The sequence below is a fragment of the Bemisia tabaci genome, chromosome 7, assembly GCF_918797505.1.
Source record: "Bemisia tabaci chromosome 7, PGI_BMITA_v3".
Lineage (NCBI taxonomy): Eukaryota > Metazoa > Arthropoda > Insecta > Hemiptera > Aleyrodidae > Bemisia > Bemisia tabaci.
In genome coordinates, this window is record NC_092799.1 from 46,592,576 (window position 1) to 46,617,544 (window position 24,969).

Here is a 24,969-nt window from a genome sequence, read left to right on the forward strand (position 1 = left end):
TGCTTTGTTTATTATTTCCTAACCTATAAAATGTTACACCTTTATTGCAAAGGTAGATTGCCTCGGGTCAAAGGCTTGGACGAATAGAACCCATACAATCGTGTAAAAACCGAAGTATAAACTGACAGGTCCTTCTCAGTATTTCAAACAGTGTATTCCTTCCTAACAATTATTCATTTTCACGTTTCAATGAGTGTCATTCACCCAGTACGGAGGAAAGTTGACGTTCAAAGATTTGGAGATTTTCACTTTGAATTTCACACCGGCCTGTTAAATTTGCCTTCCTTCTCCTTTAGGTTGACACCGGATTTGCTTGAATGGTATGACGTGTGATTTAATCTTCAAGCCTCAATGAAGCTTTGGCCGCAATGGAGCCAAGTATGTACCGTGTTGGTTTAATTTGATTCCAAGAAACTTAAATGTCCTCAAAAGTTCCAGGTTTGGTGAAGCTCAGCTTTGTTCAGACTCAGTTTAGTGCATCTTTTACCAGCAACCTTCCGGTCCTTAACGATCAATGCTGATCTCCTGTCATTCTTTGTTTGCCATCAAAATACTTTGATGAGGGATCAAAGCTGGCCGCATCATTATCCTGAAAATTGCACTCCAGGAGAGAAATGATTAGCTTAATACCAAAGTTACTACGTCGGAGACGTAATTTTCTATTTCTCCTCTGTTTACTTGCTATTGCCCATTTTTTTGGTGCTTTTACACATCCATTTGAATTAGATTATCACACTACCTTCTCCTACCCTTTAGATATTGATATTAAACCATGTGTAAATAATTTAAAGACCAAAATACCTAGTAAATGTCCTATTATTAATTCCTACAATTACTCTTATCTGTCTAGCTGTGAATCAAAATGTCAGACAGTGAATGGCAACCTTTTGAGATTAGTTTACATTGTCAAATCAAAACTAGACAATTTTGAACAAAGAGCAGCAATCCGCAAATCATGGGGCTTTGAGAAACGATTCTCTGATGTGCCAATAAGAACTGTTTTCATATTGGGTGTCGAAGAAACTAAATCAACTTTGCAAAAGAAAGTAGAAGAGGAATCTAAAATTCACAATGACATCGTGCAAGCTGACTTTATTGATACTTATTTCAATAATACTATTAAAACTATGATGGGTATTCAATGGGCTGTCAGATTCTGTAAAAATTCTAAGTTCTACTTCTTCAGTGATGATGACATGTATGTATCAACCAAAAATGTCCTTAGATTCATAAGGAACCCTGTAAATTACCCCGATTATCTAGAAAATCCTATTATTTCTTTGCAAAAAGTCAGGCGTGAAAAAAGGAATATTGGTAGTCAGATGAGTTCTAGTGTGGAAGGAGAAAAAACTTCCTTTCATGATCAAATTTCTAGTTCATTCAATAGTTTAACTACCCGAAACTTAAAGCAAGTGCTTGACTTTGAACTGCCTGATGATGTCAAACTATTTGCCGGCTATGTATTTTTTTCATCTCCCCATAGACATTATCCTAGTAAATGGTACGTTACTCTAGCAGAGTATCCATTCCACATGTGGCCACCTTATGTCACAGCTGGCTCCTATGTTTTGTCGTTTAATGCCTTGACGGATCTATATTTTGCAAGCTTTTTCACAAAGCATTTTCGCTTTGATGATATATATTTAGGACTGTTGGCTAAGAAAATGGATCTAGAGCCATTCCACTGTGACGAGTTTCATTTTTACAAAAAAGCCTACAACCATTTCAACTATAGATATGTAATCACATCCCACGGTTATGATGACCCTGATGAATTGTTGAAAGTTTGGAATGAGCAAAAATCTGCAGGAAATGCTTGAAAATTGTCTAAAATTTTTTAATATCGGCTGTGTCATCTTAGATTACTTCGAAAACTCTTTTTTTCTATGTTACCTGTATATTAGTCAGAATACGGTCTTCAAGTTTCTTCATAAGGTATATTTCACTTAATCCTAAATTAGTATCTCAACATATTAAAATTTAGACGATTAGTGACATTTTAGACAGGGTCTTTGATAATGGGTTACTTTATATTCTCAACAGTGTATAATTGTAACAGTAACAGTTTTAAGTTTCATATTCGAAGTTATTAGTTTGGGAGAGTAAATCAGCAGTTCCGAACCATTTTACTATGGACTGAAAATGATCTGAAGACATCTGTAATTCTCTTCACAAATGATTGAAATTGGCAAGAGCAATTCAGTTACAAGTTGTCTATGGCTCAAACAATTGCGATTAGGAACTGTAAGGATGGAGAGTATAAGGGTGTATCTATCAAGATTTGTCGCTGAATTGCTTCACTGCCCAAAAAAATTTCATTTTAATAAGTGCTAAGTAACCCCTAGCAATGAAAAGCAGCAATAAAGAGGATACTTTTAAGATGGTTTTGAAAGTCATTAAGATAATATTCAAAATGTTCTAAAAAATACAATTCTAGCCGTGGAAGAGCCCTCATGCATTTTAAGCAGCTAAAAAATGTGATAAGTTTTTCTGCAATGCCAAGTATTAATATTTGTCAGATAGTGTATTATTAAGAATTTCTCCACTCCCAAATATTACCTCTGTATGCTTGCATGCTTGCACGTAAGGAAGGTGCGTAATTCTTGTCCAAAAGTATCAAATTCATGTCTAATTTTTACTTAATAAATCTCCAAATACTAAACTAATGGCCCTTCCACTTCAATCAAATCTTGAATTTACCATTTAGCATTTTTTAGATGATAAGCTACAATTAGTCATTGATCTAATCCATCCTGGTCCATTTATTAAGGTTTTACTCTTGATTTTCTGGATCTAACAATTGTATAATTACTTGCATGTATCTCTTTAATCTCTTCTTTTGCGACTGTGATGCTGTGTTGCTGCATGTTTCATCACTCATAATAGAATGCTTATGCCTATCTAGATCTATATTCAGAGAGAGTTAGTTATTTTGCAGAATAGGGGGCTCTAGTTACTGAAACGATGGACCAAAAAAGTTCATCATCTATTACAAAAAAATAAATATAAAAACTATGCTTTCGCTTAAGGTCATAATAGCAGTTAAGTTTCTGGTAGCAGTCAAGTGTGAATATTTGAAACTAATGTGCCTTTTTCATAGTGGCAGAGAATAGGAGTTTGCTCAAACACTCGAAAAACATACCAGTTTTACTTTTTTCTTCAGAGTTATTTTACACAGTGTGCTACCAGGGAGTCACATTTTTGGTCTTTTTTAAGATTTTGTGAAAATTATGTAAGGTCCCATCTCGCAGATGGCATCAATCAAATGTGAAAAACTTTCCTCTGGCATTTAACAAGAGCCAAAAATATTGTCGCCTTCTTGCTTTATAGCTATTTTCTAAACTTTATGTTCAATGCCTATTTTTTGCTACCTTACAACGAGATTTTTTTCTCTTCTTAGTACTCTGTACCTTGTACTTAAGTCTCAATCACTGTATCCTTTCGCTTTCACACTGCAAGGCCTAATCATGAAGGAGTAGAAGTGTCCTTAATAACCATTTAGCTTTCTAGATATTTAAGTCAGTGCCTATCAAACCTCATTTTTACTTTGTTTTTTGTTTTTCATTTTTTCTCTTTTGCTTTCAGCTTTATAATTCCTATCTCCACATAAGAATCGCAGCCCAAAGTTTGCATAGGAGCAGTTTATTAACTCTTATGACAACCTTTGAAACAGTGTCCCTCTTTCCTTTTGTATGTTCTTTTAGATACTAAACGGAAAGGAAAATTATCATCATGTATAGGCTGTGCTGTTATCGGAGATAAGCCTTCATTGTTCTTAAATTAAGTCAAGTTTGTCCGTGTTAGAGAGCCAATGTATTGTAATTCAATTTTGGTCAGTATGACTTATAAGAGAAATATATCTTATTTTATTTCATCATAGGTACTCAATCATTTACAAAATCTATAAGTTGGGAGCTAATTGTAAGTCAAGCAAGCACTAAATAAGGAGTTAGGTCATGGATTTCCTGAGAAACAATGATGTGTCAAAACTAGTGAATATACTTTAGTCACAAAGTATCATCTGCCAATCAATATCGATTGATTTAGATATTATTCTTTTTAATGAAAGAAAGAGCCACGATTTTTTCATTCATTATTGCTAAAATTGTACTTGAATGGAACTCAGTTTCTCTTAAACAATTTTTTCCCTCAATGGCAGATTATACAATACATTAATAAATCATAGTATTAATTCATTAAAAAAATGAGTAATGATCCATTGTCTCTCAGCTCGGTTTCTGTGGAATGAGCTTTGTAAATTAAGAAAGCTTTTTTTCTGAATATTTAAGAGGATCTCAATCATATTTTTACTTTTTAGTATGTTAATGTACTATTTCTATCATATTTGCACATTTTTACCTTTTATATTATATATTATTAAAACAACAATTTTGCTAACTTAGGTCATTCTTACTCACTTTTAGTCTTGGTAGAACTTTTCAGTGATAAAATTAACGTGGTGGAATTGCAAACCAGTTATTGCGTTCTTATTTATACAATAAATTGTTGAGACTCCGTAGCCAAATCAGCAACTTACAACTTGCAGAGTTTACAGTATCAGTCCATAAACAGTTTTAAAAAAAAACTCTTTTTATGCAAATTGACCATATTTACTGTGGCCAATACCATATAAGAGCAGTTTTTGCCATTTTGAGAAATATGTGTATGAAGTTTCGAAATTACATGGATCCTTATGGCCGAAAGAAAGTTTAAACTGACTTTTTAATCCTTAAAAAATTTGAATTTGGGAGCGAATTTTTTACAGAATATGCACTAAGACTAGTTATACTTGAAATAATTAATATCTCGATTTTTTCAAAAACTGCACTTATGCTAAACTGTTGTGTCAAATTATTTACAGCAGTCAGTAGTTCATCATGATGACCTGTGGGATACCTATAGAGATGATGAAGAAAGTCCTTGTCCAGTCAATGATGATAACTGTATTAGATACATTTATATAACGACCATTGCTATTCATCATTTTTATGTTTTTCTTGTTAATGGTCCATATTTGATCAGTTAGAAGATGGTGAATAATATGACGCAACATGCAGATGTATTCTGTTATCACTTTTTTCCTTCAAAATATTGCACTCTGCTGTAGATAGAGGGAGTGTTTCCCTTTTTTTAAATAAGTTTCGCCTTTTGGTTCAAAAAAATCAAGATGATTGCCATCGTTTACTAACACACTAATTCTTTTTCTTCAATTAAAACTTTTTTCAAGTTAAAAGTTTAACCACTGTATCAAGACTGACTTTCACTCATTGAATAAAAACAAGTAATTCGAATCCCGCCTTACTTTTGTTTCCCTCCACTACCTTAATTTGAAAATTTTTTTCTGTCTCAAAACTTTTTAAAAATCCAGAGTTGATGTTTACCCGCTTAACATCAATGTACCTATGATATCAAGCTGAATGCTATTGGACTAGGTAGTAGATACTTACTAACTATTTTAGTTTATCATATCATATTTTATGTATTAAATACTTACTTTAAGTATTAGAAGACCTTATTTTGAAAATTCATGCAGCTCTTTTTAGCCTGATGGGCTACATAAAGCAACAACAAGCAAAAGCAAACCACATTCATCTTATCAAAAACTGTGCAATTTGACATTCAGACGAAAGTATATATCAAGGAAATATTTTGTCATCATCTTCGCAAATTCTTGAATTTATTGGTTTAGAACTGTCAAAATTGAGTCAAGGCTATCAAGTATAACATTAATCCATAGTGACAGTAACTAACCATCATTAATTGAGTATTTTATCATTATTTTTTATATTTTTAACCAGCAGCACCATGGAAAATTTTTCCCTAATCGAATCTTCAGTTAGTATTTTTCAGATTTTGGATTTTTCCAAAATTTTATTTGAATATTTCTTCCTTTATATCTTATTCAATACTTCAAACAACTATTTAAAAAGATAATACGATATACATATTGTTTTGAGTAATATCTCAAAAACATTCACTCAGCACTTTATTAGGAAACATCATACCTGTGAACACTCATACAATACTTTCTTAAAAAGTATTGTACCAGGAAAGGTATATTAAGTATATTGGTTAAGTACCGTAATGAAAGTGGAAGTACATACTAATTTGGCCGGTAAGGTCACAAGATATGGCTGTGCTGAAACCCCAGAAGGCATTTTTCCGTATAAGAAATTTCTTGCCGGCACCATGGCTCTCACGAATGTTAATAAATGCACTTGGGCACCTGCAGATGTGGTATTCACTTGAGATATAATGTATAGTCAAGTCCGAATACCTACATAATATTTAGCAACTATTCAAAACTATTCACAAAAAGTTTTTTCATACCTTCTCTTAATAGCATGGCTTGATACTTTTTGTTCAATTTTTTTTTACTTTTCATCGTTCACCTCTACTCAAATGACTGCTCTGTCTGCAAGGTCGCATGTCGATGCGCTCGTTTGGGAAAAGAGCGTCAATTTAAAATTCCCGCCTACTTGTGTTCCCGCGCGAATGTGCTGCGGCCCGCGTTTGAATCTGGAAACAAACTTCGACAAATTTTTTGAGGTTAGAACTTAATTAAACATAGTAATTGTGATTAATTTTGATCAAACTAAATCAATAAGGACAGGAAATGTGTCATATTTGATAAAAAATCAACCACGAGTGTATAATTTTACTTATAATTGTAACTCTAAACATATCGGTGATAATGCCAATCATCCTTTCCTGATTACATTACCAAGAACTTTCTGTGTTTCAAGTATCAGGGGTGAAGAATGTTATCGAGTTATCCTTATCATCTCCTCGGAGCATTTCTACTATTTCTCCTTCCTCTGCCTTTTTCATCCTCGGTAAGTTTATGTCTTTTGACAGTGTCATCATTCCTGATTTATTTTAATTTTTGAAGTCAGCCAACAAAATCATCCTCTTTTTAGGAGAAATGTTATGTATTGATTTTAAGTGCATTAAGAAATTTTTTTGGCGTTTGCATCGGTGTGGTGTATTTACTTAAGTATCTATGGAATTCTGCATCCACTAGAATTTTCACATACTCTCTCTGAACTGTAGCAATAGTCACAGGTTGGAAAATACATTCCGAACTCAATGTACATTAGCAAGTTTGATGCTCTTCCTTTGCGTTTCTGATCACTCTCACCAGTCTCTATACTTGGCGTACGCAAGCTTTATCTTCAAAGTAAGCACAGCCGCAGCTTGAAATTTGGTGATTGATGCGTATATCCTTATTCTGGTGTAATTTATTGTACAGTCATACCTATCATGCCCAATAAAATACCTATCCCTGGCCACAAAATGACATCATTGATATATTTTATACTTACTGTCATGTTGTATTTTTGTATCAAACTTCCTGATAAGCTGGTTCAAGATATAATCAGACCTTTTAGTTGTATTCAAATAAGTATGTCCTAATTTTTTTCATTATTCCTTTCCAGAATGAGCAAGATTATGATATGCCGACGAGTATCACCTTATTTCATTCGTTCAGCTCAGATTTTGAAGACGATTTTTCTGAAAGAGGGACTATCAGCATAAACACTCAAAACATCATAGGCGGTTATCATTCTACCAGAAATGTCAAGCAATCAGCTCTTGAACAGTCAGAATTACAGCAGCTGAAGGTGAATTGCACTGAACTTACTTAACATTCAGATCAGTTTCAATGACTAAATCTGAATACATGATTTCATTTCCCAATGCCGTAAATTTCCTGAAAGGCTTTACTTCTTAAATGAAAGGGCCATCTACCTCTTTAATTGAAACTTCATAATTTTTCTTTTTTGCCCAAAGAAAATTCTACGTGAATTTCAAGCAATAGAGAGTCTGTCGCAGGGCCGTATTCACCTACTTGCCACCCCCTCCTCATTCGGTTTGAAACATCAATAAGAACCATCAAATAGACGTGATCGAGGAGTGGAGGGGGAGAGGTGTGCTTAAGACGCATTTACTTGTATTGGGCTCATTTTTTGTGAAAGCCCTATCAACACCTGCAAAAGTTCACAGAACTTTAAAGGAAAGTTAAGTTCCTTTAACCTATCTCTGTGTAGACAAGGCCTCCCATTGAAAAGAAAAATACGAAAGAGTTATGAAAGAACATACATAAATGTGGTTTAATTATTTAAGCTTCCGCCGCCGCGCCAACCGCACTGTGTTTGACGCAATGCGAGAAGTATTCATGCTGTCTTGTTGGCGCTAATATATGCGTGTCACACCAATCGCCGACCGCACTGCGTTTGACGCAATGCGTGAAGTATTCATGCTGTCTAGTAGGCGCTAATGTGCATCTCATGCCGACCGCCGCGCCGAGGGCTTCTCCTTTTATCTGAAGTCTTCATCATCATTGCTCACTGCGCCGCGTCGCGCCGATCCAGGCCAAATTGCGTGTTTGGTTTCTCTCTCTACTTTAATAATTAAAGGTGCTGTCTTGTATATCACCGAAAGACGACAAAATTAGAAATTGCTATATTTTTACTTTTAGGAGATGAAAGATTTTGAAGACCTTTCGTGATTGTTATTTTTTTCTGAATCCGGTTTTTTTTTGTTTTATACGTACCTTCAAAAAAATAGCTAAATGTGCTGCCCCTTAAATGCCGTCATGGGCCACAGCCCATGTGGCGACCCCCTAAATTAGACCCTAGTCAGTTCTCCTTCAATGAAGATCACATCCGACATTATGAAACTTAGAAATTGAAATTCGTTTTTTGTCCTTTGGCCATTGATATCCCTCCATACCCTAAAATTCACAATGTTCTCCTTGAAAGTGTGTATATAGTATACAAAGGATTGTTTTTAAGACCACGAGAAATCTGTATTTTAAACATAAACTTGTAGTGAATTTCTCTCCTTCCTATTGGACTTTGATTTTATTTCCACGCATCGAGGATCCCCAATTTGTAAACAAAGGTCACACATTTGCTGTGAGAAAGTCCCCACCTTTGAATTGAAAGTAGGCAATTTTTTTTTTTGTATCCGACCCAAAAATTGATAGATTCTACAGGTAGATGCACATTGCACAATAAGTATCACCTAACAATCACTTGTGAATCTGATTCACAAGATTTAAAATTTGTACATCTGCCACAAAATCTGTGTCCGACAGAAACAAAAATTCCTTTCGGGAACCATAGTCTAAAATTTCACTAAGAGCTTAATGTAATTTATTTATTGCACTTTTCAATTCATTCTATTTTGCTTCCAATTGCCTCTCGCTCATGTATGTTCTTATTTTTCTGTTTTAGAATTTAGCTCGGAACAATGGACTGTATAGAATAAAAGCTATTGTCAAAACTGCTAATGGGAGGAAAACCACTCTACTTACTTATGTCAAAGCGGTAAGCGGTTTTCAAGCATTATTAAATTACGTTACTTTTACGGCTTCACCACTTTACTAAATGCGTGAGAGTAGGTAAAAGAAATCTATTTATTTCAAGAATCCACAATAGGGGATAAAATACTCCCTATTAACATGCAATAAAGCTCTGTTTCTAGTGAAGTTATCTTTAAATTTTGCAGAAAATGGTCAGCTTCTTTTCTAATCAGAGGTTATGAGTCGTGATAAAAAGTTGAAGGAAATAATTTGAAAATTTTTTGAGGAGGACTCTCTGAAGTGGACTGAAATGGACTTGGAACAGAGAAAAATACCTTTATTCCCTGATTAAACAAAAAAAAAACATCAAGTCATGTTTTCTCATTGTAAATATTTCTTGCAAATTCAAAATTTTTCGTAGGAACAAATATGCTTTTTGAGATGCTTAATGCTATTTTTAACTCAGTTTTTCGGAAATGTCTCTGAGTTCCCTTTCGCTGCTTACTCAATTCATAATTTTTCCTTCAAGTAATAGCACTCTGCGCCTCCCCCCCCCCCCCTTGCCAGAAATATAAGAAGACTATGTTGATCTGAAACTGTGGTACACTTATTCATATTTCTGCTTTTATAGTTTTATCGAAGCAGTTTAGTCAAAACCCTCAGACTTTGCTGTTGAATTTTGGATAAAAAATGATTACCTATATATGTTTCATTGGATCTTTGAAAAGAGATACTTCTAATATTTTGGAACATTACTTGGACAGATTTCATTATTTTTTGCTAATTTTTGAGTGCCAACTGTCATTATACAATACCAAAATTTGAAAAATGATTTCACTGGATCATTACACTTGAATCACTTAATGAATTGTTTTGTTTTGTTTTTTCAGTGTTTACTGCTAGAATCTAACCTCTCGGACATCATCACAGTTTTCTTAAATGCTAATTACGATGTGGTGTCAGTCTCAGCAGCGACAATTAAAGCCACCTGTGAAAATAACTTTGAAGACATCTGGACCAAAAATTTCAATACGACTGTAAATTTCCGCAAAACAGAGCCAGGGCCAGTTCCTGACACTGCAACTTTCATTCAGACCCTGGAGCGAGAACGAGAGGCCAGAGAGAAAGGTGGTCGGAAAGACAATAGGTCTTTCTTTGCTAAATATTGGATGTACATTGTGCCTGCGGTCATCTTCGTCCTTCTCTCTGGAGCATCAGCTCAAGAAGGACCTCAACAATAGGCAGTCTCAGGTAATAACTGCAAATCTCATCATTTCACATGATGTCGCTTTGTCTTATTCTTAGTGTTGCGGGACAATGCTCTTCTGGTGCAGCATAAAGTAAACTCTAAAATCTGAAAGTTAACTAGAAAATAAAATTTTGCTGATTCCTACGTCTCTAGACCCATGTCACATAAGGAAGGACCAAAATGTAAAATGCATGACAGTGGGTGCATCAATTTCTTTTATATGGCATTTGTATTACCAAAAAACCAAACAGTTTCTGTTTTAAGAAATCTCTGTTTTGTTTTGTTAGCGTATTTATAAATTTGTAAATAAAATGATTTTTGAATTTTTGAAAAAAAAATTACTTAATGTTACTGTTTTAAACATATTTCTATTTGCAAGATCAATAGATCTCACACAGTTTTTGATATCCATCACAGAGGAGCCAGTGGCGTAGCGTGGCATGGTGTGAATGATCGATAATTGATACTTCCCCATTTGAGGCTGCGGTAAAGAATCGATGTTTAAGGTGTTTATTTCGAACACCCTGTTTATCAATCCTTTTCCATAGGTTTGAATGACAGACAAATCATTTGTTTTATCGCAAAGCATGCCACGCCACTGAGAGGAGCATATAGTTGAGCAATTATTGAGGCGATATTCAGACAGTCAAAACTTTTCTTCAACCTTCCTTCCGCTTTTGTTGGATGAAAACTTGTATCATGTGATATGTACTGAAATGAGAACACAACATTCAGATGAAAAGTCGAACGAAAACTTGAACCTAATATCACCTTCAAATTTCAACAAAAGCTGAATGGAAAGTTAGAATGAAATCTTCCGACCGTCGTGACTGAAATCGTATATTTGCGAATTAGAAGCTGGTGGAAATACTCAAACGTTGATGTCCAGTGTTATGATGATATCATTGGGCAATGATAATTGGATCAAAATTTGTTTGCGTTCATCTTTCTCTACAACTTTTTGTCCACTTGTGTCAGATGAAAAGTTGAACTGTCTGAATTGGGCTTAAGAACTTTTTTGATGTTGAGACTACTTACACGATAGCTAAAGTATGAAACCTCTGGAAGGGTTTTAAGGCATTAAAAAAAAAAACTCATCGTGATTGAGAATATTTTGCGCCTGAATGCTGATTCTTTAAAACCAATAGTTAAAATTTGTTGACCTTTTTTTTTTTTTTACTTTTATTTTTAGAGTTTGTCTCTATGTAGCAAATATCCCATGTTTTCTTTCCATGGTGCAGTCATTTTTTCCTCTTTGTGGTACTGTGGAAGGGAACTGAATAAAAAACGAAAAGGTTGGTAGGAAACGTTCTTATTAATTTCTCTCTTAAAATAAGAGATCCATTGGCAAATTTACAGGTATCACACTAGGAGGCATTGCCTTCAAAAAAGAAATTATTTTGTTGCAAATTTAAGTACAAAAATTTTTCTGTGAGTACTTACTTACAGGGCTATTAGAGCTCTTCATAATTAGGGCTAATCATTTGATTCATAAGTATTTAATTCATGCAACTATGACTTTAGTTCAAAAAACATTTCCTAAGATTGCGAGGTTTCAAAATCCTTCATATTTTACTCTTTACATAATGATCGTTCCTATGACACCACTGAAAATTTTCAGAGAGCTTACAACATAAAAAACAGGCATCATTACAAATTCTAAAAGAGTGAATGACATAATAGTCCTGTAAACCAGTAAGGTACAGAGGGACTTTCGGAAAATTCGCCATGCCGGATCTGTGATTGAAACTAAAGCCAAAGTTGAAAGTGCTTCTTCATGAGAAATTTGGCAATGAAAATTCTGATCCTTCCAAATTTCCAATGTGAATGAATGCTGATAATTCTAAAAACCAGAATTATAAAACCTTATTGACAGGCACAAATTTGTTTTAAAAGACTACTGGTAAAAAAGAGGCTAACAGATCCATGAGTTTGAGAAGGAGACAACAAAATACAGAGAACAAATTAGAAATTAAGAGTAGAGGGGGAAAATGGAAATAATTTGGTAAAAAAAAAGGAATTGATTCCAAAAATATAAGTAGAGAACATTGTCTAGTAAGTACAGGCAAGAATTAATTGTATAAAGAGAAAGACAAAAATAAATCACCTTTCATAAAAGCGAATGAACACAGAAAGATTGTTGGAGACATCTCAACTGAAAAAATAATTAGATGAATACATGAGTATGTATTAAAAGTAAGAAGCTGAAGTGAAAGCGAATTAATAAATCTATCTAAGTATGTAAAAATGCAAGCTGTATTTCTTTCAACACGGTTAAAAAAAATCTTCTCCATTTGTGGAGCAAAACTGAGAGAAACATCGTTATTTTACTTCATAACTTTTTTTCAGCCCAATCCATTGAGAGTTAAAGTCAAAGACGTTCTAAAAAATTTATCAAGAGGAGGGATTCAGACTTCAATCATTTTTAATTGCTTGCTCATACACTAGATCAAAAGCAATTACAGTAATAATGAAAGAAAAAAATATTGCACAAGTATATAATTATGTGAATAGTGAGCAAAGTCTGAGGTGTATACATTTGTATATTTTCGAATCCTTACGTAGGTATACAGTTTGGACACAGAGCAGAAAATTCAGAATTTAAAAAAATAACGGAGAAACTATTGAGTTAAATTGACATATACTTTCATTACATTAAAACAAAGAGATGTAAAAAATATCACACCATGAATGAAAGAAAGAAAGAAAGAAAGAAAGAAAAGGATCGATTTCTTTCAAAATGATAGCACCTGCTTGGTCCCCTTCTGACCTTTGACAAGATTTTAAAACATTTCTGTCGATAACGTACATGCTGTAAGTTTGAGGTCTTAATTTCCTTGGGGCACTTTTATTTTTAAAAATTGACGGACAATTATTATTTGGTTGATTTTTTTCTTTTGAGGGAGGGAGGGGCAAATTTTGGCATCCTGAAGAGAAAGGGCAAAAATATTTTTGGAAAAGAGGGTTAAGATAGCATTGCATGTTTATGAAACTTGACATTCGTTCCTTTTACATGTTCACTGGTAGAAATTCGAGATTTGGCGTCATAAAATTTAAGACATTTTCCTTGTTAAAATCTAATGGAAAATCTTGAATAAATCTGAAATCAGTTTAAAAAAGGAGAAAAAAAATAATGATTGGTATTTTGTCAGTAAGATATTGATACCAAAGGTGAGACACTGTCACAATGTCAAATTTTTAATTCAGTTAACATGGAGGCAGCTGACAATTAGAACTTCACAATTTTCTAACTTTGAAGTAACATTTTTTGAGCAATCAAACGATAAAATATAGTGTTAGGAAGGCACATTGATACCCTTCAAACAGGAATACTTTGATAAAATTACACTCTTGCACAACATTTTGTCACAATGATCTAATCCAATATAAATATACAACATAAAAATAAACGAGTTTTCAAAGCTTTGAACTCTTGAGTAGGTAGGTAAGGCACAAGAGAGGGCCTCCTGAGAAAAGGCTAGTCTCACAGCTACAGCTCTGATCAAAGAGATCAGATAAATACGGCACTTAACGCGACAACTGGGCGTAGTTCTGGTGCATTCACATATTCACTTCCCACAGTTTCAAATGGTTATCCATAACCTCATGAAACCACTTCCGTTTCATTGGATCTTTGAAAGCAGGTGCTAACGTCCGTAGATCCAGTTTTAACAAGGCTTCATTGCCTAGGAGTTGGTCTAATTTGCTTAATAACTTTAAGTCTTCTCGTAATTTTAGCAAACTAGGATAGGAGAAAAAGTAGAATTGGTGCTGAAGATGCCTTGCTGCCCATTCCTCTACAGTTGCGTTCCCACTTGCAACTTGGATTGTGCCAGTGTGCTCTGCATACCATGGAGAGAAGTATCCTAATAATTCGGTGTTGGTAAGATTTGACACGCCTTTATCTTTTAGTCTTTCTTTGATTCTTTTAAAAATAGGAGGCGAAAAGACGAAGACCTGGGAACAAAAATAAGACAGAAATTTAAAACCTATCATGTACTTTTAATGTCTGATCAAATAATCAGAGAAAAGAGAAGCAACTTCAGAAAACTTGCATTCCATTTTTTTTAAGACATTACATACTGACATCTTGAATAGGTACTTGGTATAAATAGGGTCCAAGATAGATAGTCAGATGGAACTGAACACGTTCAACCTGCGACCTGCGACCTTCATAAAAACCGCTGAACCCTGAAAAGTAAAGGTTTTTAAAGGTCAACTTCAGCTCCGCTTCAGATCTCTTCGGGTGTTCTAACTGCACGAGGTGCCATGTTTAATTTACTGGCTAAAATCAAGGAGCTGTAGCTTATACAAATAACAAACAAATTTGACGCTATGTTCTTAAAAGTATCAAATAGGAAGCGTTCAGCACTCAGGTGCTAAACAGGGTTTACGATTTTCACTTCTTAGACTGGAAATCGACGTTTTTGACTGAAAATCAAGTTTTTCGCTGTACCATGAATCATTAGAATTTCAGACACCGGTCACGGTGATAAGTTTTCTTGGATTTCTCTTGTATAATTACATAAAATATCTTATCCCAGAAAAATTAAAGCACCAGGTCTCTTGAAATAAAAACAAATGCGATGTTTTGGCCGTGAGAAAGTATTTCGAAGTTTTGCAGTAAAATCCCTTAATTTTTAAGGGTTGGCCGAAATTCCATGACTTTTCTAGATACCTGATTTTTGAATAAGTTGCCACCCTATGGGTATTTTGGTATCGACTAGGATTATTGAGGGGAACTTTTCTAGATACATGAATTTCCAATAAGTTGTCACGCTGTAGGCACTATGGTATCGACTAGGATTGAAGGGAACTTATTTCCTGGATACCTGATTTTTTAATAATCTGTCACGCTGCCCAAGAAGCAGTGATCGCGATGAATAGCGATTTTATCGGTTGGTTATCGCGATTATATCGGTAGCAATACATCGAGAAATTATCGCATTAAAAATTGCGATACATGACGATTGAATCGCTGCATTTCGCAATTTTTGGTTCGATATAATCGTGATCAATTTTCGTCGATAAAATCAAGATTAAATCGCCATTTATGGCGATTTTCATTTCGAAAACATCGTGATAAGGTCGAGGATAATCGCTAAGATGTTGATGATCCTGGCGATTTTATCGCCGATAAAATCGCAATATATAGCGATTTTTTCGTTGAAAAATGCTACTTGGGAAGCTGTCACGGAGTAGGCACTTGGGTATCGACTAGGATTGAAGGGAACTTTTCTAGATACCTGATTTTTGAATAATTTCCCAAGTAGCATTTTTCAACGGAAAAATCGGGATATTGCAATATTATCGGCGATAAAATCGCTAGGATCATCAACATCTGAGCGATTATCCTCGATCTCTTGTGATCCAAGAGAAAAGAAATTGCACAATCTTAGCAACATTGCAATGCTTGTGGTTCCTTTTTGCAAAATGCAATCCACTTGTAAAGCTGAAAATTCTGAGTTTTTCCAATTCAAGTAGGTATCTTTTTCTTTCTTCCTGTGACTTCCTGTGAGAATCCAGATTTTTAGGGGCCACGTTGGCGCAGAGCCTTCATTTTTTAGGCGCATTTGGCGCGTTGGCGCCTGTGAGTTTCGAACACTGACTAGGATTGAAGGGCGTGTTCATACCATTGACGTATAATACAATCTAGACCGCGCATTAGGAAATTTCGGCGAGACTTGAGTCCCTTCAGGCGAGACGATAGGCAACCCAGCAACACACAGTAAGTGTACCGGCAATATGTACATACCGAGACAATCGACGGTGAAACTACCAAACCACGTATCTCGTTTGCAGTGTTTAAAAATCTACGCTCGCATTTTATTTTTTTGAAGTAGACCAAATCAATATCATTCCTTGAAATTTTCACAGAATTTTCTCCGCACGAAGAGAAAAAATCACAGAAATTTTCAAGACTGGACGTTAGGTAGTTTTTCATTTAAAAAATAAAGTATGACAGGAAGTCTGCGACGACGTCGCAAACCGAGATACGTGGTTTGCTAGTTTCACCGTCGCAATGGAAATGCCAGTCTTATCAGTGCCGTTGCCTGATACGGGTACACTTAGCTCGTATATCCGGCGGTATCAACTAGGCTGAAGGCGCGTCTTCACCCTATTTTACCCCCCTAGCTGTCTTACCTTCCCCGCCTAAAGTCGGGCCTAGTGCGCGGTCTAGAATGTATTATATGTCAATGGTTCATACCTGGTAGAGGGAGTTGCCGGTGACGTAGGCGGTGATGTAGTGGGAGCCGAAGCTCTTGACGAAGTCGAGGACGGTGGCCGGGTCGCCGAGTCGGACCTGGTCCACGTGGCGGGCGACGGCGTCCTGGAGGGTGACCTGGTCGGGGGCGAGGGTCTGTCCCTCGGCCATGGTGGCGACCTCGCGGTGGCGGGAGACCCGGACGAGGACGTAGCAGTGGTCCCCGCTCACGTAGCTCGTGTTGATCCCCAGATTCCGGGCCAGCACCGTCTTGGACCAGGAGCCGGTGAACGCCTGCCACGGCCGCTCCAGCCGCTCCACCGCGAAGTCCCGGAAGTACGCCTGCAGCAGCTGCTTCATGTTCTCGCAGAACTCCATGTGGAAGTCCCCGTCGAACGTCGCCGTCGAGTTGTTGCATTTCTTCGTGCTGCAACACAAAGGAAACACCCCCAACAAATTAGAGTATGTCCATTCCAGGCATAGAGTACATAGAGTCGTAATGTAAATGGGAGAGCTGGCGCCATGTTCTACATACATATAAGTCGCTTTACAGCACTCCCTCGCGCTCTACGACTCCTAACCTCCACTGCTCTCTTTCAAACCACAAATCATGGGGGATTGAGCACCTTAACATTTCCGCTTCAATCCCTTTCCTCCAACCTTTCATTGGGCGCCCTCTGCGTGCAGAGATGGACTTCTGGCGTAGATCCGCTGGTATTTCCAGAAAGGATCGCGTCAGAAATGAAACGGTGCGGGAGATCATGGATGCCAAGCAGACCATCGTGCATGACATTATGACAAAACAACTAATTTGGTATGGTCATGTCCAGAGAATGGCAGGAGACAGGTTGCCGAAGAAGGTCCTTGACTGGGTTCCTCCTGGGAGAAGACGCAGAGGGCGCCATGTTCTGCTCGACGAATTCTGAGCCCGGTGTGCGCCGAGTTCGGGTCGCTTTTTCGATACATTTTCGATCCAAAATGGCGGTGTGGAATACGTGGTAATTCCTATCTCTTTTGTTGTTGTTGTTGTTGTTGTTGTTGTTGTTGTTGTTGTTGTTGTTGTTGTTGTTGTTGTTGTTGTTGTTGTTGTTGTTGTTGTTGTTGTTGTTGTTGTTGTTGTTGTTGTTGTTGTTGTTGTTGGCCGGATCCCCCTTGTATCGCAAACAATCGATTATGTATCGAAAAAGTGACCCGGCGTCACACAGGAGTCTCGGAATTCGGGACATGGAAAATGCTTAAAAGTGGCGCCAGCTCTCCCACTTACATTACGACTCTATGTACTCTATGATTCCAGGGGCATGTGCTTGTGCATTCCACATGGAGAAAAAAACTTCGTGCGTAGGACCCGAAGTTTAGGTCATATAGATCTCTGAAGTTTTCGGATTGAGCATCTGAACACTTTAGGTCCAGCTGCTGAGGTTTGGATCACACATCTGAAACTTCAGTTCTTACATCTGAAGAACTTCGGTTTTCACATCCGAAATACTTCGGTTCTCACATCCGAAAAACCTCGGTTCTCACATCTGAAGTACTTCAGATGTATGAACTGGAGTTTCAGATGTATGATCCGAACCTCGACAGCTAGACCTAAAGTGTTCAGATGCTCAATCCGGAAACTTCAGAGATCCATATGACCTAAACTTCGGGTCCCACGCACGAAGTTTTTTCCTCCGTGCAGGAGCATGTGGAATCGGGAACACATAACGATGGCCCATAGAGTTCATGGAGTCGTAATGTAAATGGGAGAGCTGCACTGGGAAAAAAAAACACATTGGATCTAGAGTCCAGACTCTTGAAAACATTGACAAGAAAAAAATACTCTCGATTCAATCAGATTTAAGCTTAAATCAAAAGGAAATCCGCTCAAATTAAGAGGCTTGGTTCTTGATTTAAGCTTAAATCTGATTGAATCGAGAGTATTTTTTCTTGTCGATGTTTTTAAGAGTCTGGACTCTAGATCAAATGTGTTTTTTTCCAGTGTAGCTGAAGAAACGGAACCAATTGATGCGATATATCGCATGCCGTCCTGACACAAAATATGGCGTCCATCGAATCACCTTAATACCTTGGTGACTAAGTTTTGCCACCCTTCGAATTGTGACTGTATCGCCGGATGCGCCGTGGGGCAACGCGAGATACAATTGCTGAATCTACGAGGGCTTTCCCCGGCATAGTTGGATGGCGGGGCGTATTTTTAACGGCGCGACCACGAGTGACTCACCGCTGACATTGGCCTTCGGGGGCGGAATTGTGACTCACGTCACGCTAAGTGGACTCCGCGAACTTTGCAGGTGCGGTCGATCGCCGAGCGCCCCCGCCCCCCGAACCGTAATGGAGAATTTGCACGCAATTTTTTTATTGCTTCATCTGAAAGTGCCTAATGAGCTGAGTTCGCAACATTTTTCATAATTTTTTTCTGACATGGGAAATTGGAGAAAAATTGATTTAAAAGTGAGAAAATGTGCCGCCTTGTGACGTCATCTGGCGGCATTTCCCATTTAAACACATGTATTTTAGCAGAATCGGTTATTTTGTCATATCTCCTCTAATAATTGCTCAATTTATGAATCAAGGGTATCTTCGTGTTCAGTTTACTCAGAGGATTCCACTTAAACAGGAAATTCATCAAATTTCAGACCCTTGCAAATTCTCCATTAAGGTGATTCGATGGACGCTATATTTTGTGTCAGAACGGCATGCGGTATATCGCATCAATTGGTTCCATTTTTTCAGCTACTCGTCATTTTTCTCTAATTTTGAGATCGCAATTCTGTTGTCAGGAGACTAAAGCACTCACTTACCAATTTTAACAAAGAAATTCAACGTAATAAAGGCGTGGTTTTTTTTAGAGTGAAAATATCGCATTCGAGTGCAGTTTCGATAGCAGTATCGAATGCGATGTTTTCTCTCTAAAAAATCCACGCCTTTATTACGTTGAATTTCTTTGTTAAAATTGGTAAGTAAGTGCTTTATTCTCCTGACAACAGAATTGCGATCTCAAAATTGGAGGAAGATGACGAATACTTGAAAAAATGGAACCAGTTGATGCGATATATCGCATGCCGTTCTGACACAAAATATGGCGTCCATCGAATCACCTTAACACCTATCATAACTTTCGTTTCTCGAGAGAACTGGATGAAGGCGATTCTGCGTGGAGTCGAATGGAAATGTGATGATTCACATTGATCGTGTTCCTCTTTTTAGCGCGCCTTTATTTTCAAAACGCACTTCAGTTTCTAAAATGATATCATTTTACTTCCATATCATTTCTTAGCGTATGTATGCTGAGGAAAAAAAATCTACGGCGATATGAACCGTAAGTGCAGTAGAGTGGTCGGCCATGGAAGGAAGAACGCCGTATGAACTTCCGAATTCGAGAGTTGCGAAATTTCCCCGAATAAAAGATGTATTTTTGAGGAATGTGGTGCATGCCCTGGTAAAAATTGGCGATAGGAGCTGCGTTTCAAAATACCATAGGAGTTCTTATAGCCGACTGAAGAAGGCGATAGAAAATCATATAGCTGGCTGTAGAAAGTGGAAAAAATCATACGGCCGAGCTACACGAAGCGATAAAAAATCATACAGCCGGGCTATAGTTCCTATCGCCGGGCTTTACACTTTATCGCCTGGCTGTTGCTTTTCCGCCATCGGCTATAAAAGGCTTTTTGAAGAAATTGTGTAGAAATTCGTGTGCTTTGTAAATCATTAAGTTTGATACGGAACCACCTTAATATTTACAAAACACACGTTATATTTTCCTTCAATACATATTTTTTTTCATCAATTAAAACGAGAATAATCCATACAGGATGTGCAAACATTTCAAAATCATGAGTTGATAAACGCTGACTCCGCGAGATTAAATATTACAGCCTAACACAAAGCGGAGCGGCGGCGCACTGGCGCCTACAAACCTAACAGGGATACTTCACGCATTGCGCAATGCGTGAAGTATCCCTGTTAGGTTTGTAGGCGTCAATGCGCGTTTCGCGCTCTCTGCCCGCCCGCCACGCGCACCACAGCGTACCACGGCGCTTGAAGCAACTATTTCACACCAGAGGTATTACACAGTATCATACGAAATTGAAGGCGCTCCAACGTGTAAGAAATGGCATGCGTCCTTCAAAAGTACGGAGCTTTCCTCGCAAAATAAATCAAGATACTACGGCCCAAAAAGAAAGCGGTAGTCCAAAACCTCACGAAGTCCTAGCATCCGTAATTAGTAACGTTTAGCAAACACTTTATCGCCAGGCTGTTGCTTAATCGCCATCGGCTATAAAAGGCTATAAGAAATTGTGTTGCCGGCTGTAGAAGCTATTGGAAATCTTACAGCCGGCTGTAGGTCTATGGTATTTTGGAACACAGATTCTACTGCCAATTTTTACCAGGGTGGTTATTTTACCTTAAAATTTGCAGATATTTTAGATTAAATTGCGTACAAAATGGTCGGAAAAATTTGGGGGAAATATTCTCAATTTTCCCAGAAAATTCGTTTTTAATCGAAGGGCGTCCGAAGGGCTTCCGACGGAAAATTGTCGAAATTTGAGAGCTCCTAACATGCAAGTTAAGTCAATTTCGTCACTAAAATTTGCCAAATATAGACTCCCTTTCTTATTGGTTCGTGTCCACCCTTCTTTTTTTTCTTTTCTCCTTTTTCTTATTGCTTTTTCCCGAAAGAACGGGGGAGGAGGGTACGTACGCCTACGCCCCCCTTTGATCCGCCAATGAAATGCTCTCGATTTTCAGAGTTTGGCAAAATTCCCTAGGTTTTCAAACCCTTGTCGCTCTGATTATGAAAAAGCCAATCTCTCGTACACATCTGATCTTGTTTCACGCACAAACACGAACGCTATCTGAAATGAAAGGAAACTTTTTCAAAGTCACGATGGCTGGACCGCCCAACGCCTAATGGCCCAATCAACAGACAGAAATAGGAGGAAAAAAAGCTGCCTCTGACGAAACAATACACCTGTCAAACGATCGTAATTAACTGCCGGTTTTCTTTTCGCTCGTAAAAGTGAGAGCAAATTTCCGACCTCGAACTTTGAGAGCGTGCTGCCTGAAATACGCGAGGAATTCCTTGAGAACCTCACCGCACCGCGACGGAAATTAATGGGCGAAGCGCGATATTTTGGCGAGCTTGCAGGATCTCCTTCTTGGCGGAGCTTTCGAGCTTTGGCGATTCGGTTTGGGAGCGAAAATGCATTCGTGCCGCCGCCGGTGACGCTTTGCGCTCGAGCTGGATCCGTGACATTTAATTCACGCTACGCCGAGCATGATCAGTCACAGCTGCAATCGAATTTACATCGGGCCACGGGTCAACAAACAAGGTCAGGGTTTACTACACCAACAAGTATCCAAAGCATTTGTATCATATTAGTGAATTTGGTGGCTGATGCGGGCTCAAAGTTTGCGCGAGAGAAAGTAAAAACGAGACTGAAAAACTCTTTCTCAGAACGTGTGACAGTACACGGAGAAAAAACTTCGTGCGTGGGACCCGAAGTTGAGGTCATATTGATCTCGGAAGTTTTCGGATCACGTATCTAAAAACTTGAGATCCAGCTGCCGAAGTTCGGGTCAGACATCTGAAGTACTTCGATATGTATTCCGAAGGGTTCAGGTCACACATCTGAAGTACTCCGGTACATACCGAAGAGCCTGGATGTCTGACCCAAACTTCGGCAGTTCGACTTCAAATTTTCGGATGCGTGATCAGAAAACTTCAGAGATCCATATGTAGTCCAGTCATTCTAGCCAAAAAAAGGGCCTAACCTCGGACAAATTAGCACAAACTTCTCTTGTGCTTTAAAGCGCTCCAAAACATGTCTGGAGCCTCATTTTCGGGTCCCATGCACGAAGTTTTTTTCTTCGTGATGGGCAAAAGGAACCTCAGTACACGAAGGTGCAATTTTTCACGATGGGTCAGTTGCGCCGGTTACAGAATCGTGTTTTGATGCTTGATTCTTGTAGATTAGCTAAGAAAAATAAGAGCTGCCCAAACAGCAACTTTCTACCTTCAATATTAATCGCGCTTCGAAAAACTCGGTTTTTGACGTCGTCAACTGCGCTAGTGACACCCTTAATTTCTTCCACCTTGCTTTCATCAATCAGGGAATATACATTATTGTTCTGATTACTGTTGAGAAACTCGGATGAAGGCAAGGTGGAAGAAACCGAGGGTGTCACTACGGCGGTGGATGACGTCATAAACCGAATTTTTCAAAGCGCGATATCTCGGTTAATATTCAACGTATAAAGTTGCTGTTTGGACGGGACTTAATATTTTTAGCTAATCTACGAGAATCAAGCATCAAAACACGATTCTGTGATCAGCGCAGCTGACCCAATATAAGAGGATTTGGGTCGAGTTTGGCGGAAAAATCGGATTTTAAGATCTCCATGCTGCCGCGTACTAAGCAAGAACGCCGTAAATCCATCAAGATTCTCCCTCGTTTTTTAGAACTTAACACTTTATAAAATAAAAACCGTTTTACCGATGCACCTCAAATTTTCAGATTAGGTTCTTGATAGTATTTACAAAAAAATTCTTTAAAAACATTGTCCCAAGGTCAGGGTGGCATGAAACGTAAGAAAGAAATGAAAGATTGGAAATTTCAGTGAAATATTTCATGAAATTTCACGAAGCTGTGCAATATTTCATATTTTTCAGGGGCCAGAGTATGCAACCCGCACTCAAACACCCAAAAATAGAAGAAAATCACGATTTTTACAACCTTCGAAACATTAAAAGGAACTTGTATTTTTCAATATCTTTCATAAATTTCTAAAATTTCATGAAATATTTCACGTAAAATTTCAAGATTTTATTTTTCATGAAATTTTGCCACCCTGCCCAAGGTACACAAGTTTTTCTGTTATGATACATTGTTTCCAAAGAATGTGAAAAAGCATTTACGGCGTTTTTGCGTTGCATGGTAGCATGGAAAACTCTGTTGAGTGTGGTGAATACATACCTCTGTTTGGCGGAGATATTTCGGAAGATGTCGGCGGTGGGCTCACGGAAGATCCAGGAGCGGTCGGAGTCATTTCTCGGGACGACCCGCATGCTGATTCCCATGTAGCCGAAGCGGGAGAAGATGTTGATGGCGCAGCCCACGTGGAGCTCCGGGAGGGCCCAAGGGATGGAACCGGATAATACTGTCAATATCACCAGCCGCACCCCTCCCAGCATTCTACCCGCTCTCTACAACACAACAAATCACACAAATCGAGTCAAAATCAACACACAGAGAAAAATCAACACAGAGAGAAAAATCAACACAAGATAGCAAAATCAACACAGAGAGCAAAATCAGCACAGAGAGAGAAATCAACACAAAAAGCAAAATCAACACAGAGATAGAAATCAATAGAGAGAGGGGGGGAGGGAGGATGGAAGGAGAGGGGGAGGGAGAGATAGACAGAGAGAAATCAATACAGAGAGAGAAATTAATACAGAGAGAGAAATCAATACAGAGAGAGAAATCAATACAGAGAAAGAAATCAATACAGAGAGAGAAATCAACACAGAGAGAAAAATCAAAATAAAAGTTTGGTAAATACAGAAAGTAAAACACAAAATAACCCCGGCCTCCGGTTAACAATTTCAAGAAACGATGTCAGCTAGTTTTCTTGAAGAAATTAAAAGACGAAATCTTGACGAAATAAAATAAATTATGCTCGAAGCATTTTTCACGAAAAATTTTCAGCACTGAGTCTCATGAATGAATTTAGAGATGTGATGTTTTGACTGGAGAAAAAAAATTCAAAGTGCTGAAGCAAAATTCCTTGATTTTCTCAGTTTTTACTTGATTTTTCACTACTGTGTTAGCCTTCTAAAAAAAACATCGATATATCGTGGCAGGCTGCCTTACGTGGAATCGACATTTTAGGTGATTTGGACGGAGAAAAATAGTGATGCCAACTTGTGCGTGAGTCGCCACTGGATGAAGTCTATTTCTTAAGCCGCGGGCACCGACACACGATTCCGTGACACGCGCAAACGACCCATGAACAGACGCGAGTCACGTCAAAAAAATACAGAATAAAAAACGAAACGTGAAGAACCGAATGCCAACTTATTTGGTTGTAAAATCGTCGTTTCATAGACGGAAGAACGCAATTGCATTGCAAGGTTGCGAACCTGACTCGAACAATTCAATTTTTCACAAGAGTGCTGTGCATTTTCTGTCCAAAATTTTG

General features: G+C 37.7%; 3 protein-coding genes across 5 annotated transcripts in view; 2 read left to right on the plus strand and 1 right to left on the minus strand.

Moving 5' to 3' along the window:
- Positions 1-34: 34 nt before the first annotated feature.
- brn (beta-1,3-galactosyltransferase brn) lies at positions 35-2,216 on the plus strand. The gene has a single exon (XM_072302622.1). The coding sequence runs from the start codon at positions 615-617 to the stop codon at positions 1,818-1,820; it is 1,206 nt and encodes a 401-aa protein (XP_072158723.1). The 5' UTR covers positions 35-614; the 3' UTR covers positions 1,821-2,216.
- Positions 2,217-6,550: 4,334 nt separating this feature from the next.
- Positions 6,551-10,897, plus strand: EMC10 (ER membrane protein complex subunit 10). Its single transcript, XM_072302623.1, has 4 exons — positions 6,551-6,836; positions 7,440-7,625; positions 9,243-9,335; positions 10,201-10,897. The coding sequence occupies exons 1-4, from the start codon at positions 6,762-6,764 to the stop codon at positions 10,549-10,551; spliced, it is 705 nt and encodes a 234-aa protein (XP_072158724.1). The 5' UTR covers positions 6,551-6,761; the 3' UTR covers positions 10,552-10,897.
- Positions 10,898-11,855: 958 nt separating this feature from the next.
- Positions 11,856-24,969, minus strand: part of tsl (membrane-attack complex domain containing protein torso-like) — a 74,499-nt gene continuing 61,385 nt past the window's right edge. For all 3 annotated transcript variants that reach the window (XM_019049600.2, XM_019049601.2, XM_019049602.2), the window contains 3 exons: positions 23,742-23,971; positions 16,768-17,191; positions 11,856-14,516 (listed from right to left, as the gene is read on the minus strand). In XM_019049600.2, the coding sequence (XP_018905145.1) occupies positions 14,121-14,516; positions 16,768-17,191; positions 23,742-23,959 (1,038 nt within the window). In that variant the 5' untranslated portion in view covers positions 23,960-23,971 and the 3' untranslated portion in view covers positions 11,856-14,120. The remainder of the gene's footprint in view (positions 14,517-16,767; positions 17,192-23,741; positions 23,972-24,969) is intronic.

Coding starts and splice junctions, on each gene's coding strand:
- brn (XM_072302622.1), top strand. CDS start 615: ATGATTAGCTTAATACCAAAGTTACTACGTCGGAGACGTAATTTTCTA.
- EMC10 (XM_072302623.1), top strand. CDS start 6,762: ATGTTATCGAGTTATCCTTATCATCTCCTCGGAGCATTTCTACTATTT. Junction 6,837..7,439: donor CTCTGCCTTTTTCATCCTCG/GTAAGTTTATGT, acceptor ATTCCTTTCCAG/AATGAGCAAGATTATGATAT. Junction 7,626..9,242: donor CAGAATTACAGCAGCTGAAG/GTGAATTGCACT, acceptor TTTCTGTTTTAG/AATTTAGCTCGGAACAATGG.